This window comes from Bombus fervidus, chromosome 6 (assembly GCF_041682495.2).
Source record: "Bombus fervidus isolate BK054 chromosome 6, iyBomFerv1, whole genome shotgun sequence".
Taxonomy (NCBI): Eukaryota; Metazoa; Arthropoda; class Insecta; order Hymenoptera; family Apidae; genus Bombus; species Bombus fervidus.
The window spans coordinates 14,432,317-14,444,898 of record NC_091522.1 but is presented as its reverse complement, the minus strand read 5'-3'; the positions used below and the strand labels follow the sequence as shown (position 1 = coordinate 14,444,898).

At 30.7% G+C, this 12,582-nt stretch overlaps 3 protein-coding genes across 9 annotated transcripts; 2 read left to right on the top strand and 1 right to left on the bottom strand.

The window, feature by feature from the left end:
- Positions 1-114: 114 nt before the first annotated feature.
- On the bottom strand, positions 115-3,327 carry Acat1 (Acetyl-CoA acetyltransferase 1). Of its 2 annotated transcripts, XM_072005370.1 has the most exons (9): positions 2,759-3,327; positions 2,380-2,526; positions 2,183-2,297; positions 1,916-2,109; positions 1,519-1,809; positions 1,260-1,448; positions 979-1,136; positions 797-913; positions 115-522 (listed from the first exon to the last, which is right to left on the bottom strand). In XM_072005370.1, exons 1-9 carry the CDS (start codon positions 2,783-2,785, stop codon positions 243-245), a joined length of 1,518 nt encoding a protein of 505 aa, XP_071861471.1. In that variant the 5' UTR covers positions 2,786-3,327; the 3' UTR covers positions 115-242. The 2 variants fall into 2 exon arrangements, with proteins under 2 accessions (XP_071861471.1, XP_071861472.1); XM_072005371.1 differs by lacking the exon at positions 115-522 and having other exon boundaries at positions 551-913; positions 2,759-3,000.
- A 403-nt stretch (positions 3,328-3,730) lies between these two features.
- On the top strand, positions 3,731-9,085 carry LOC139988226 (baculoviral IAP repeat-containing protein 8-like). 3 transcript variants are annotated; one of them, XM_072005383.1, is made up of 3 exons: positions 3,731-3,864; positions 6,016-6,889; positions 6,991-9,085. In XM_072005383.1, the coding sequence occupies exons 2-3, from the start codon at positions 6,050-6,052 to the stop codon at positions 7,369-7,371; spliced, it is 1,221 nt and encodes a 406-aa protein (XP_071861484.1). In that variant the 5' UTR covers positions 3,731-3,864; positions 6,016-6,049; the 3' UTR covers positions 7,372-9,085. The 3 variants fall into 3 exon arrangements, with proteins under 3 accessions (XP_071861484.1, XP_071861483.1, XP_071861482.1); XM_072005382.1 differs by lacking the exon at positions 3,731-3,864 and adding an exon at positions 4,084-5,801; XM_072005381.1 differs by lacking the exon at positions 3,731-3,864 and adding an exon at positions 5,831-5,880.
- A 721-nt stretch (positions 9,086-9,806) lies between these two features.
- Positions 9,807-12,582, top strand: Diap2 (Death-associated inhibitor of apoptosis 2). Of its 4 annotated transcripts, none has more exons than XM_072005366.1 (8): positions 9,815-10,682; positions 10,758-10,875; positions 11,005-11,145; positions 11,220-11,398; positions 11,469-11,591; positions 11,665-11,807; positions 11,890-12,029; positions 12,143-12,582. In XM_072005366.1, the coding sequence occupies exons 1-8, from the start codon at positions 10,203-10,205 to the stop codon at positions 12,331-12,333; spliced, it is 1,515 nt and encodes a 504-aa protein (XP_071861467.1). In that variant the 5' UTR covers positions 9,815-10,202; the 3' UTR covers positions 12,334-12,582. The 4 variants fall into 4 exon arrangements, with proteins under 4 accessions (XP_071861464.1, XP_071861463.1, XP_071861467.1 ...); XM_072005364.1 differs by having other exon boundaries at positions 9,817-10,682; positions 10,948-11,145; XM_072005363.1 differs by having other exon boundaries at positions 9,807-10,682; positions 10,758-11,145; positions 12,146-12,582.

The following is a 12,582-nucleotide window of genomic DNA, read 5'->3' as shown; positions in this document are numbered from 1 at the left end:
CAGCAGGCGAACTATAAGATATGCCGACCAACGATACTTGCTAATCTTGAGTACATCAAATATAGCCATATACATTTTAGTTTATGTTATTATTATTTCCAAAACACTCAGGTATTGATGGTCGTTAATTAATTAATTTTTATTTATTGATCACGCATTCGATTAACATAGAAGTCAATATATACAGCTATGTGTATTCAAATGAGATAATTTTTTTACACTTAATATATCATACCGCGCATTTATCGTTTTCGATTTTGGAAGACTTCTTGTAATTTTCTTTCCAATAATTCTGAATCTAAACGATGTTTACAAAGAAACTGCCGTTCTAGAAAGAGAACTGGAATTTCATATTTGTACAGTTCCAAATATCGTTCATTTCCAGGCGTAGTAATATCAACTTCTTGCAATTGATAACGACCAGAAAAACGCAACTGCAATTCATTTTTTAAAATATCACAAAGTGGACAAGGATGTTTTGTATATAATGTTAATATTGGTGGAGAAGACATTGTATGATACCTATAGAACGAAAGAAAAATTTTATTCCTTCAAAGATAATTATTCTTACTTTATTTTTATTATTATTTATTTATCGTAACAATATGATATAAAAAATAAATTGTACAGGTATAAAAATTGTATATCTTTGTGCATAGTAAAAAGAAATAAAAATATTCTTTACAACCATTATATAAAATATTACATAAGATTAAACAACTATTACCACATAATTATATATCACATTTGAATATATGAAATATAATATATGAAACTTCTTCCATTATAAACTTACAATTTTTCAATTAAAATTGATGAGGCCCCACCGCCTCCATTGCAGATAGATGCAATACCCTTCTCTCCAGCTTTTAAAGCGTGTACTAAATGTACTACCAGACGAGCTCCAGACATACTAAAATTTTTAATGTTTGCAATTTAAGTTTTTATTCGTGTTCACAAAAATAACCAAATACTTACCCAATAGGATGACCAAGAGACACGGCACCACCATGAATATTTACTGTATTTGGGTCCAGATCAAGTAATTTTTGATTTGCGATTACAACAACACTGAAAGCTTCATTAATCTCCCAGAGAGCTATATCATTCTTATTAAGTCCAGTCTTTTCTAACAGCTAAATGTACCATATATTATACAATTTTTACAATAATTCAATATATATCATCGCCATGATATAATAATTTACATCATCAAAATTTTATTAAACATTCTGTTATATATATCATAAGAAGTTTACCTTAGATATACCAAAAGATGGTGCAGTTGGAAAATCAATGGGATCAGTTGCAGCATCTTGAAATGCAATAACTCGTGCTAAAGGTTTCAAATTCATTTTTTGTGCAACCACTGTAGTTGTTAGGATTAATGCAGCAGCTCCATCATTTAAAGTTGATGCATTTCCAGCAGTTACTGTACCATTTTCCTTCTGCAATAAATAAAGTCAAATTATTATTTGAAACTTGTATTAGTAATTCTCAATTAACTTAATCTTGTACCTGAAAAACTGTATTTAATTTACCAAATTTATCAAAATTAACTTTTTTATATTCTTCGTCTTCGTTAAATACTATATCAGGATTGCCTCTTTTTTGAGGCACAGGAACAGGAACAAGTTCATCTTGAAAGATTTTATTTGCATATGCTGTAGCACTACGTTTGTAACTGTTAATGGCATACCTATCTTGTTCATCACGCGTAATATTTAATTTTTTGGCAGTATTTTCTGCACAATTTCCCATATGAAACTTATTATAAACATCAGTTAAACCATCAAATACAATACCATCCTATTAAATTACAAATAATCAATATGAAGATTAATAAATTACAACTTTTTTCAAAAAGGTACAAAAACATTTATTTTTTACACATTAAATATAGCATTTATTATACCTCAAGTTTTATACCACCATACTTAATTTCCCCTCGTGGTAGATAAAATGGTACATTAGACATTGATTCCATACCACCAGCTAAAACAATTTCTTGATGCCCACATTGTAATGACTGAGAAGCAAGCATAATGCTTTTCATACCACTTGCACACACTTTGTTAACTGTTGTGCATATTGTCGACATAGGAAGACCTGATTTAAAAATTTATCAATATATATATTGATATTATAATGTAGAACAAATAAAATAATAGTACAAAAATACCTGCAAATAGCGTAGCTTGCCTTGCCGGTGCTTGACCTAAGGAAGCTTGACAAACATTCCCCATATATACTTCTGTAACTTCATCTTTGGAAATTCCAGCACGTTCAATTGCTGCCTGTTATAATTTATAATTATGTTTTGTTCATATGTCTATAGTAATTCATTATTACTTTAGTAAATATAAAATTGATATTTACTTTTATAGCTATGGCTCCAAGTTTTGGTGCAGCTAAACTTGATAATCCTCCAAGAAATGATCCCATAGGGGTTCTAGTCGCACTAACTATAACGACATCATTTAGTTTTACTTTAGAACTATATGAACGTAAGGTCATGAGAGGAATCTAAACAAAAAAAAATTTGGCTAAACAATAAAAAAGAATTTTTCATAAAATAAATTTTTGTAAATTACATGTACATAAATTAAGCATATTAAGATACAATTATTATTTATAGGACACAATTAAAAAATAATAAAAATGAAATAGTGCAATAATTCTTGTTTAATTTTTATTTAAAAATATATATATCAAAAATTAATTTTATTTTACAATAAACAATTTATGAATGACTTACTTTGTTTATGTTCTTTAATAGCAACATTGTGACAAAGAGTTTAACAACTTGCGATTGTTATACTACATAAACTGATACATAAGATTAATCTATCTCGACTTCTTAGTGATTAATCTTATATTCCAATTAATCACTATATAAAAGTAGCAATATTTGAATCCAGATCCATGGTTTCTTTATATTTCATTAATTATAATTAAATTAATTGCATACATATAATTTATTTATACTTTGAGTTTAGTATAAATGTAAACTTTCATTTGTATAGATTTGTGATTTCTTTAATTTGTATTATGGATATATTTTTAAAAGTTTGAACAAAATACGGACACCCTAATAAAGACGGTCCTGAAATATTGCACATGCGCAGGAGTGTAACCTTTTACTTATATTTCGTTACTTTGCATTAATCTATCTACATTACTATCATATAAACAGATCTGAGCACTGGCTAGGGAAAACTGCTCGAAAATAAAGTCCTGAAAAATTAACATAGAAGACATCAAAATTCTCGTTCTTGCGAGACATACAGAGATCAGTAGAAGGAATAACTTCCTCTCCTCCATTTTTATTTTCGATTTTTCGGATTGTCTCTTCTATACTTTCAGTATATGAATATCAAAACTATACACATATGCATATATCTATGGTCGAGATTTGTTTATTGGATTGATCATGGTTTGTATAGTATAACGTGATTATTACATCAAATCAGTATTTCTGTAATAACAATGAAGCTTTCAACGTAAAATATATACGATAATTATTTTATGTCTACATTATAAATCGAGGAAAGATGAGATTCGACGCTCCATTTAAATTTTGCGTTAAATGACTATTGGCAAATGCGTTGTCCTTTAGACTAAATGTACACAAGCGACATTTTACCGTGCGACGGTAAATATAGACCTTCCGCGCGGCGCTGCGTGGACATCCGTAATACCTATAGTTAGCTGTCTAAGTAGAATCCGTAGACAGTAGGAATGGCCTGGACCAAGTTTGGAACAAGTTTTAATAAATGATCGAGTTTTGTATAATAATATTAATAATAGTGTTTCTCAAAGATTTGGCAAACCGACGAAGTCAGGACGTGACATTTGATATTGGTATGTTATCTCTGTAATGCATTCTTGTTTTAACAATCATATAAATATAACATTTTTCGATGTTTCAAAAAAATGAATTAAAAACGTCTTTTCATTTGTCCAAAAAAATGACAGTGAAATTCATGGACTCAAATTGTTAATAATTTACACAAGTTTATAGAATTTACATAAATTATACAGAAATTGTGTCTTTCGATTAAACATTTCAAATATCAAATAACATTTAAATAATACAAATATGTAGTAATTTATATAGTCACTCTAGATTTGAAAAAACAATGTTTAACTTTTATTGTAAAGAAATAATGAATTATGTTTGGTTAAAACTATCCTCCTTGCATACCAACTTCCGTTGTGTTTTCCCACTTTTTCCGCTCCTACTCTTGATTACATCGTTTTCAAACGTGATAAACGCAATCTTTACCTTAGAGGACGCAAAATGATTGACTTTCCTTGCAATTTTGTAATTTTTGACCTAAAAAACAAGTTTTAAGGTGCGGGATCTATTCAAAAAATTATGCATGTAGAAAATCAAGCAGATTTGGCGTATTTGAAAGGTTATTTCAACGCCATATTGGCTTCTATCCATCTTATGACTGGTTCGCATAGATGGGCATTGAACTAAAGTTCGCAGGAAATTAGAGATATAAAGATGGAGTACAGGTGGATATGTTTCCGTGTAAATGGATGGGATATACGCAGAAATCTGTGAGAATATGAGAATAGAAAGAAAACGTTGCATCGAGACCTCTTTTGCCCTTCTCTAATCAGCTGAAACCACTCGTTAATCGGTGTTACACTTGCATATTTATTGTACGAATGTGCACGATTAAACAAAGACACAAGGAGCCTGTAGCAGCCTTCTCTTTCTATTCTTATATCACTTTCTCAGCCCACTTACGCACTCTATCTTTATATCTTCATGGTCATAATCGGTCGGCGAGTAAATTATCACCTACATCTAATCCGATATCAAATTAATAAGTAATAATTTGAATCACGATTTAAAATCCCGCCGCAAAATGGCTGTTATCCACGTGCACTTATTTACAGCCAGCAACTCCATTCACTAGACAAATCGTGGCTAGAAGTCAATATGGCGTCCAAGTAACCTGTCAAATACGCTCAAGATGCTTGACTTCATATGCTTACAACTCTCAAATCAATGGATTTTTTAAACATATTTCAATTATTGTAAAGCATTTCCATATCAGCGTTGATACCACGTTTCTCTTAAATAAGGACATTAAAAGAGTATGTGTTCTGAAAATAAGAGGAAAAGGTCCATTACAGATTTTCAGTATACAATTTAACAAACCGGTTTAGTGATCTGTATAAACTAACCTTACATAATAGTATTAAAGTATTATTACTGGATTAAGAATCAAAGTCTTATAACGTTGTATGTGAAAGGTTCTTAATTTTTTTAAATCAAAATTTAATAAATGACCACCGTATGCAATAAAATGAAGTGATTAGATGTTTGTAATCGATCAATAAGTTTAGTAAAATTTTATAACATGAATTTATAGCATTAAATAATATAAAATGTCAGTTGCTATGCTTTTTCAATACAGTTCGTTCTCATGAACATTCAATGGTATAATGCAATAAAAGAAGTAGAAATTTGAAATACGGGCCATAAAAGTGGCAACGTTGCACAGGTTGATATCGGTGATGATATGATGAACAGAACATGAGCCTGTGTAAACTATAAGGATCGAGAAAGAGTGAGATAGATAGAAAGAGAGAGAGAGAGAGAGAGAGAGAGAGAGAGTTCTCGGAATTTTAGGCTTGTGTGCGATTCGTAGGCTGCGTCATTTCAATGTTATGTACTGCGAAAAGTGATACTCCGTCATTCACGAATCATAACGGCATTGCAATCACTATCGAATTTAGAATTCTTCCCCTTTCCTCTTTCTTGCCAAATGCGGATGGTATGTTCCATTAATGTATAACACAGCAGTATATATATTTAAATATGCGCACTCCATATGTTGCACAATTTTATTACATGTAATTGCAAGTTAACTTTACTTATTTTCATTAATAAAACGAAACTGATGCTATGAAATATACTTAGAGTAGAAAAATAATTACAGGTCAACAATATTTTAATAAAAGTTTATTTACAATTAATATTTTTAATAGGTTTGAAGACATTTTTAACAATAATTCAAATAAAATGAATGGTACAATCACACATTGGAACTTGGAGAATGATTCAAACTTAAAAACTTCAGGGAATACACATTTATCATCTTTAGTTGATGTAACACATGATATAAGTCGTGATGAAGTAGATAATATTGATTACCGTTTTGAAGCAGCAAGACTTCAAAGTTTTGAAAATTGGCCCATAACATACATTGAACCTGAAAAGCTTGCAGCTGCAGGATTTTATTATACGGGTGAAAGTGACAGAGTGAAATGTTTTGAATGTCAAGTTGAGATATGTAAATGGGTAGAAGGTGATATACCCATGGTCGATCATCAGAGATGGTCTGCAAGGTGTAGATTTATTCGTAAACTGAACTGTGGTAATGTACCCATTGGAGTAGATCCCAGTACAGTGATACCACCAAGACCAAGAGGTAGAGATGTATGTGGTCCTTATGGTTTAGAATATCGACCTACATCTGGTCCCGATGACCATAATTTTTCAATGGAAGTACAACTAGCAAACACAGCTAAACTTGGCTGTTTAGGACTGGGAAAGGCTAAGGGACCAGTACATCCAGAATATGCTAGTTATGATGCTAGATTACACACATTTTTTACATGGCCTAAATCTATGCCACAAACAAAAGAACAATTAGCCGACGCAGGCTTTTTTTATACTGGAAAAGGTGACCAAACCTTGTGTTACCACTGTGGAGGTGGTTTGAAAGATTGGGAACCAGAAGATGATCCTTGGGAGCAACACGCAAAGTGGTTTTCTAAATGCTGTTATTTATTAATCGTGCAAGGGCAAGATTATGTAAATAAAATAACAGGCCAGCATATATCTCCACCTTCTAAAGAAGTAAGTACACAAATCTATATCCTTAATTGCATATTTTATGCCATGTGCATAATAAGTAATTGATAACTGGATTACATACTTGGATATTGTATTTATTTCAGGAAACAATGCAGATGAATCTACCCAGTTTTATTAAGAAAGTACAACCTACAAGTGTAGAAGTAGACAGGAAAGAAGAGATAGAAAGCAATCCAGGATCTAGTTCTCAAAATAATGATATTTGGGATATTGCAAGCAATACAGAACCCATAAAAGGAAGTTTGGAATCCAAGCCAACAGAAAATCCATCAAATATAAAAACACAAAATACCAAACCTACTGATGATGCAAGAATGTGCAAAATCTGTTATAACGGAGAATTAGGAGTGGTATTTTTACCATGTGGACATATGGTTGCTTGTGTAAAATGTGCTCCTGGCATGATGATTTGTGCAGTATGCAGAAAACCTGTTACAATGACTGTACGAGCCTTCATCCCATAGTATTCAATTGAATGTATCGGGTGTATAAAAAGTAAGTGTAAAAACCACCATAGTATAATTCTATATCTCTGTATCAGTGAAAATTTGTAAAAAGAAATACGTACAAAAATGACTATGACCTTGAATTTTAAGGTCAGACATTTTTTTTTACCTTATATTCTACTCATCATGAAGATAAAAAACTTTAACCCTTTGCGGACTACCGCCGCATATATACGTTCTGCGTAAACCATCAATTTGGCCGAGTATCTCATATATGCGTTTGGCAAAAACAACTGATAGTGCCGAAAAATATATAAAAAACTCATATCTGTGTCATTTTATTTATCCTGTGGAAATTCTGTGCATGTACATATGGCTAGAATTTGAAATCTTGTAGTGCTATGAACGAAAATCGTGTCTAAGCAGAAATGTGCGCTGGCAATTTTAAATGACTATCGCGGCAGCAGCTCGACCCCACGGTACGGTTGACTTCGAACCGTCCTGTCCGCAAAGGGTTAAGGAACCATGGATCGCAACTCAACCGTTCTCTTGGAAGAAAATGTTAAAGTTCCATTAATTTTTTAACTTACTTTATTTATAATGTGCTTACATTCTGCAATCAGATGCAGGTAAAATAGCATCTATCGTTACGCATAAATAACCCATATCCACGATTATATATCCTATATTTTTTCTTCCTTCCTTTCTTTCTTTCTTCTTTCTTCTTTCTTCTTTTTTTCTATTTAAACCGCCCCGAATTCGTATTTGTACATTTCGACCAAGTTTCTCCTCGAGATTACGTATTGACTTTGTATGATAAAAACCACATTGAATCGGATTTTTTAATTGTTCAGCGGAAATAATTTGTTCACTGGAACTATAAACATTTTCGTTTCCCACCGTTTCAACTATGATTTATAGATTCTGGCATTTTATTCATTGAGGATGATATTACGTGAGAAACAGCTTTCATTTGTAAATAACATATGTTTCGAAAGCGTAGATCACGTTACGACTTATGTAGCATCCAACGGGAAAAATTTCGTCGAGTGACATAATTATTTGGAGTTCTTGAATACAGTGAATTTTATAAGGTTGAAGCCCTTCTTATTATATTCATTGCAATATCATATGATTGATTCCTTCTCGACGAGCTATTTTGTGTAAATTTATTAGTGGATAAACACAAGCAAAAGCTACCAATTTTATGGCTCCAAGTTTTGGTGCAGCTAAACTTAATAATCTTTCAAAAAATGATCCTATGAGGGTTCTAGTTGGACAAACTATAACGACATCATTTAATTTTATTTTAGAACTATTAGATTGTCCGAAAAGTTTCTTTCGTTTTATGAGGAAATAATAAATGCACAACGTTTTTTGTTTTATATTATTGTATCGAATTACGTACAATCCATTTTATTCTGTTGAGATAAACACCGCGACATTTCACAGACTTGATTTCACGTTTGTATGAAGGTGCACCGTTGTAAAAAACACGTTTGCGAAAGAAAGACACTTTCCGGACAACCTACTATATGAACGTAAATCATGAGAGATATCTAAACAATAAAAAAGAATTTATTATAAAATAAATTTTTGTAAATTATATGTACATAATTTAAGTATATTAAGATATATATAATAAATTAAAGAATAATAAAACATATGTATTATAATCAAATAGTGTAATAATTCTTATTTAAAAATATATATATCGAAAATTATGATAAAACTGTAGAAAATTTACTTCTCCACTGATTTCGACGATTTTTCGATATGTTGTAGAAATCAACATTTTCAGCAACTTTTCCTGAACATATAACTATTAGTCAGTCATTGTGAATGAAATATTCATAAAAAAAACTATATGTAGATATCATTACAGTGAATTGTGTCTACAATTGTACGTCCGTAACAGCATACGCGTTAGTATTGGTTACCTATTTTGTGTGTATATAGTAATATATGAATAAAGGTTGGGCGTCCTTAAAGCCCCATGCACAACTACATATGCAAGGCTGTAAGAATTGTTTGTTATAATTCAATTAAAGCAGAATATCAATGTACATATTGGGTTCGAATTTGGGTTAACTTTTTCAATCCGGCCCGCGGGAGGCAGCTGGCAACGCTTGCGTAAATAATAACAAATTAATTATAAAAATAATAAGAGAACGAATAATTTGTATTATCAGATTATTTTAAGAAATAGAGATAGGAAACAATTGTTATTGTTCACGTTCACGTTCAGGAGATTCGTGTCCTACGCATCATGACGCGTGACTTGCTATGAACATTTCAGACAGAGATAGAAACACTCTATTTATGCTGCGTGTCGCAGAACGAGAACTTTGTTGTCTTCCATATTCATTTTTCACGATTCAATTTTCGGACGGTTTTCACTAACGAGTATCGAGACTTGTTTATAAAATAGTTGCATATATACAATTTATTTAAATTTTTATTTATTGTAAATATAAACTTTTATTTGTATAAATTGGTAAATTTTATAATTTGCATTATGAGTGTATATTAGTAAAAGTCTGAACAAAATACAGGCACCCTAATAAAGACGGTCCTGAAATATCGCGCACGCGTAGAAATGTAACCTTTTAATTATATTTCCCTACTTCGTTATTAGTCTACATATTATGACGTGATATTTAGAAGATTATTTTATCAAATCAGTATGTCTCAGTATAAATACAATATCAGTATAATAATGAGGCTTCCAACGTAAAATACATACGATAGTCATTTATTCTACGTTGTAAATCGAACATAAGACTCTATTAAAATTGGTTAATTTTTTCTATCTGTAACATTCAAATAAAGGTAAATGAATTGCTAAAATGAATGTTGAAGAAAGTAGACTAAGAACTTTTACGGATTGGCCAGTAAATGCCACAGTTGATGCTGCTCGAATAGCAAAAGCCGGATTTTACTACACTGGACATGCCTTAGAAGTACAATGCTTTTTATGTGGAGTAAAAATTTCTGATTGGAATTATGGTGATCAAGCTATAGTGCGCCATCGATTAGCCGAACCTAATTGTCCTTTTGTTCAAAATCCTTCTAGTACTTGCAATGTCCCTCTGATACCAATACCTATTAATAATCTTGGATTAGCCTCATCATCAACAGAAACATCACAGGACAATAACATAGTTGAATGTCAATCTATAAACCTTTATCAGAATAAAGAACCTAAAAAAGAATGTAAGGTTATGTCACAAAGATTACAATCCTTTACTAATTGGCCAATTTCTTCTATTGTATCGCCTGAAAAACTTGCTAAAGCTGGATTTTATTATCTTCAACATGATGATGAAGTAATACTACATTTAAAAATTATAAATTTTACATAATACATATTTATATAATATATAAAATCATACCTTTTATAGGTACAATGTACATATTGTGGAGGTATTCTAAGAAAGTGGCAACTTGGTGATGATCCAGAGAGAAAACATAAAGAATATTTCCCTAATTGTAACTTCTATGTTCATCAAGATAAAGATGGTATTTGTATGCTAAAAAAGCTTTTTCTTTTTCTGTACAGAAATTATTTTATTTCAATTTTTCTTTCATTAGATAATTTATATTTAACTAATGTAAAATTAATGCCTGGTGCAACATCAAATCTCTCAGACTTAGGAATACAAATACACACAACTCCTAAAAAACCAGATTGTGCAACATACGAAGGAAGATTACGAACCTTTAATGGCTGGCCAGAAAATATTAAGCAAACTCCTGAAATATTAGCTAGTGCTGGATTTTATTATGATGGTATAAATTATATAGAACAAAGATATTATAATACTAAATAATACTTAACTAATAGTATGAAAATATTATAATAGGGTTTGGTGACCATGTTAGATGTTTTCACTGTGATGGTGGTTTACGAAATTGGGAAGCAACAGATGATGCATGGACTGAACATGCAAGATGGTTTCCTAAATGCGAATTTGTGAATCTTGTAAGAGGACAAGAATTTATCAAACAGTGCATTAACAACAGACCACCTTTGGATCAATCAGTAAATATTATATAACTATATTTATATCATATGTTTTGTAAAAATTTGAAGTTATTTTATATCCATATAGATTTTTGAAGGTGTAACAGAAGATGAAAGCACAGATATAGCTGAGATACCACCTACTACTATACCTTCATTAGAAATTACCGAAGCAACATTAAAAAAGTTACTAGAGAGTCCACCAGCAATGGTAATAGTTCATATATTTATTTAATTATTTCTAAAATACATTTATTATAATTATGGGCATTATCTTCTCCCAGGAAGCTTTAGAAATTGGATTACATGTGGGCAGAGTAAAGAGGGCATTAAAAAAACGAATGGAGGAAATAGGGACACCATATACAAATTCTGATCAACTTATAGAAGACGTTCTTTCTGATCAAATTACGGAAGAATTTACAAGGTTAGTAACAAATAAAATTATTTGCTATATATCTGAGCCATCTCTTCTAGAATTAATTATTGTGTTAAATCATAATGCTAAGGAAGCAAACCAATAGTGGTATAGAACAGTGTAATACTGTTAAAAAAGATGAATATAGAGTATGTTCAATTGAAGATGGGAACTCTGTAATATCCAATGACAAAAGCAATACTGACAAAAAAGCTAACTTTAAGGAATCTAGTAAGTAATAAAAATAAAAGATTGATCATAAAATCATTGACCTGAATTAAATTTGTATATAATAAATCTTAGTATATACTTAATTTAATGAAAAATACTGCCCACTTTTCCAGCAGCTTTGGAAGAAGAAAACAGAAAATTAAAAGAAGCTCGTTTATGTAAAATTTGCATGGATCGAGAAATAGCTATTGTATTTTTACCTTGTGGACACTTAGCAACTTGTGTTTACTGTGCACCGTCTCTTACATATTGTCTAATGTGTCGACAAGAAATTAAAGCAACTGTCCGTACATTTCTATCATAAAACAGATAGTAAAATATTAATTGATGAATATATCGTTAAATTTATTTATGCAAATTTAATAATTTAAAACATAAAGATATACATGTATAAAAATATATTTTTTGTATATTTCGTGAAAATAATGTATGTATATCATTGTATTTATAATTTAGTCATTAAAATAAGAGTATATATCAAAAAATAGTGAAAGAAACAAATTATGTACTAATACAGTATTTCTCAAATAGAAAATTGTGTTATTACGTCTAA

Excerpts from the sequence above, each read along its gene's own strand:
- LOC139988226 (XM_072005381.1), top strand. The coding sequence starts at position 5,846 with ATGCGCACTCCATATGTTGCACAATTTTATTACAT. Across the intron at positions 5,881-6,015 it reads GTTGCACAATTTTATTACAT|GTTTGAAGACATTTTTAACA; the intron begins GTAATTGCAAGT and ends TATTTTTAATAG. Across the intron at positions 6,890-6,990 it reads TATCTCCACCTTCTAAAGAA|GAAACAATGCAGATGAATCT; the intron begins GTAAGTACACAA and ends TATTTATTTCAG.
- Acat1 (XM_072005370.1), bottom strand. The coding sequence starts at position 2,785 with ATGTTGCTATTAAAGAACATAAACAAA. Across the intron at positions 2,527-2,758 it reads TATTAAAGAACATAAACAAA|ATTCCTCTCATGACCTTACG; the intron begins GTAAGTCATTCA and ends TTTTTTGTTTAG. Across the intron at positions 2,298-2,379 it reads TTGGAGCCATAGCTATAAAA|GCAGCAATTGAACGTGCTGG; the intron begins GTAAATATCAAT and ends AAATTATAACAG.
- Diap2 (XM_072005362.1), top strand. The coding sequence starts at position 10,203 with ATGAATGTTGAAGAAAGTAGACTAAGAACTTTTACGGATTGGCCAGTA. Across the intron at positions 11,592-11,664 it reads TAGAGAGTCCACCAGCAATG|GAAGCTTTAGAAATTGGATT; the intron begins GTAATAGTTCAT and ends ATCTTCTCCCAG. Across the intron at positions 11,808-11,889 it reads ATTACGGAAGAATTTACAAG|GAAGCAAACCAATAGTGGTA; the intron begins GTTAGTAACAAA and ends CATAATGCTAAG.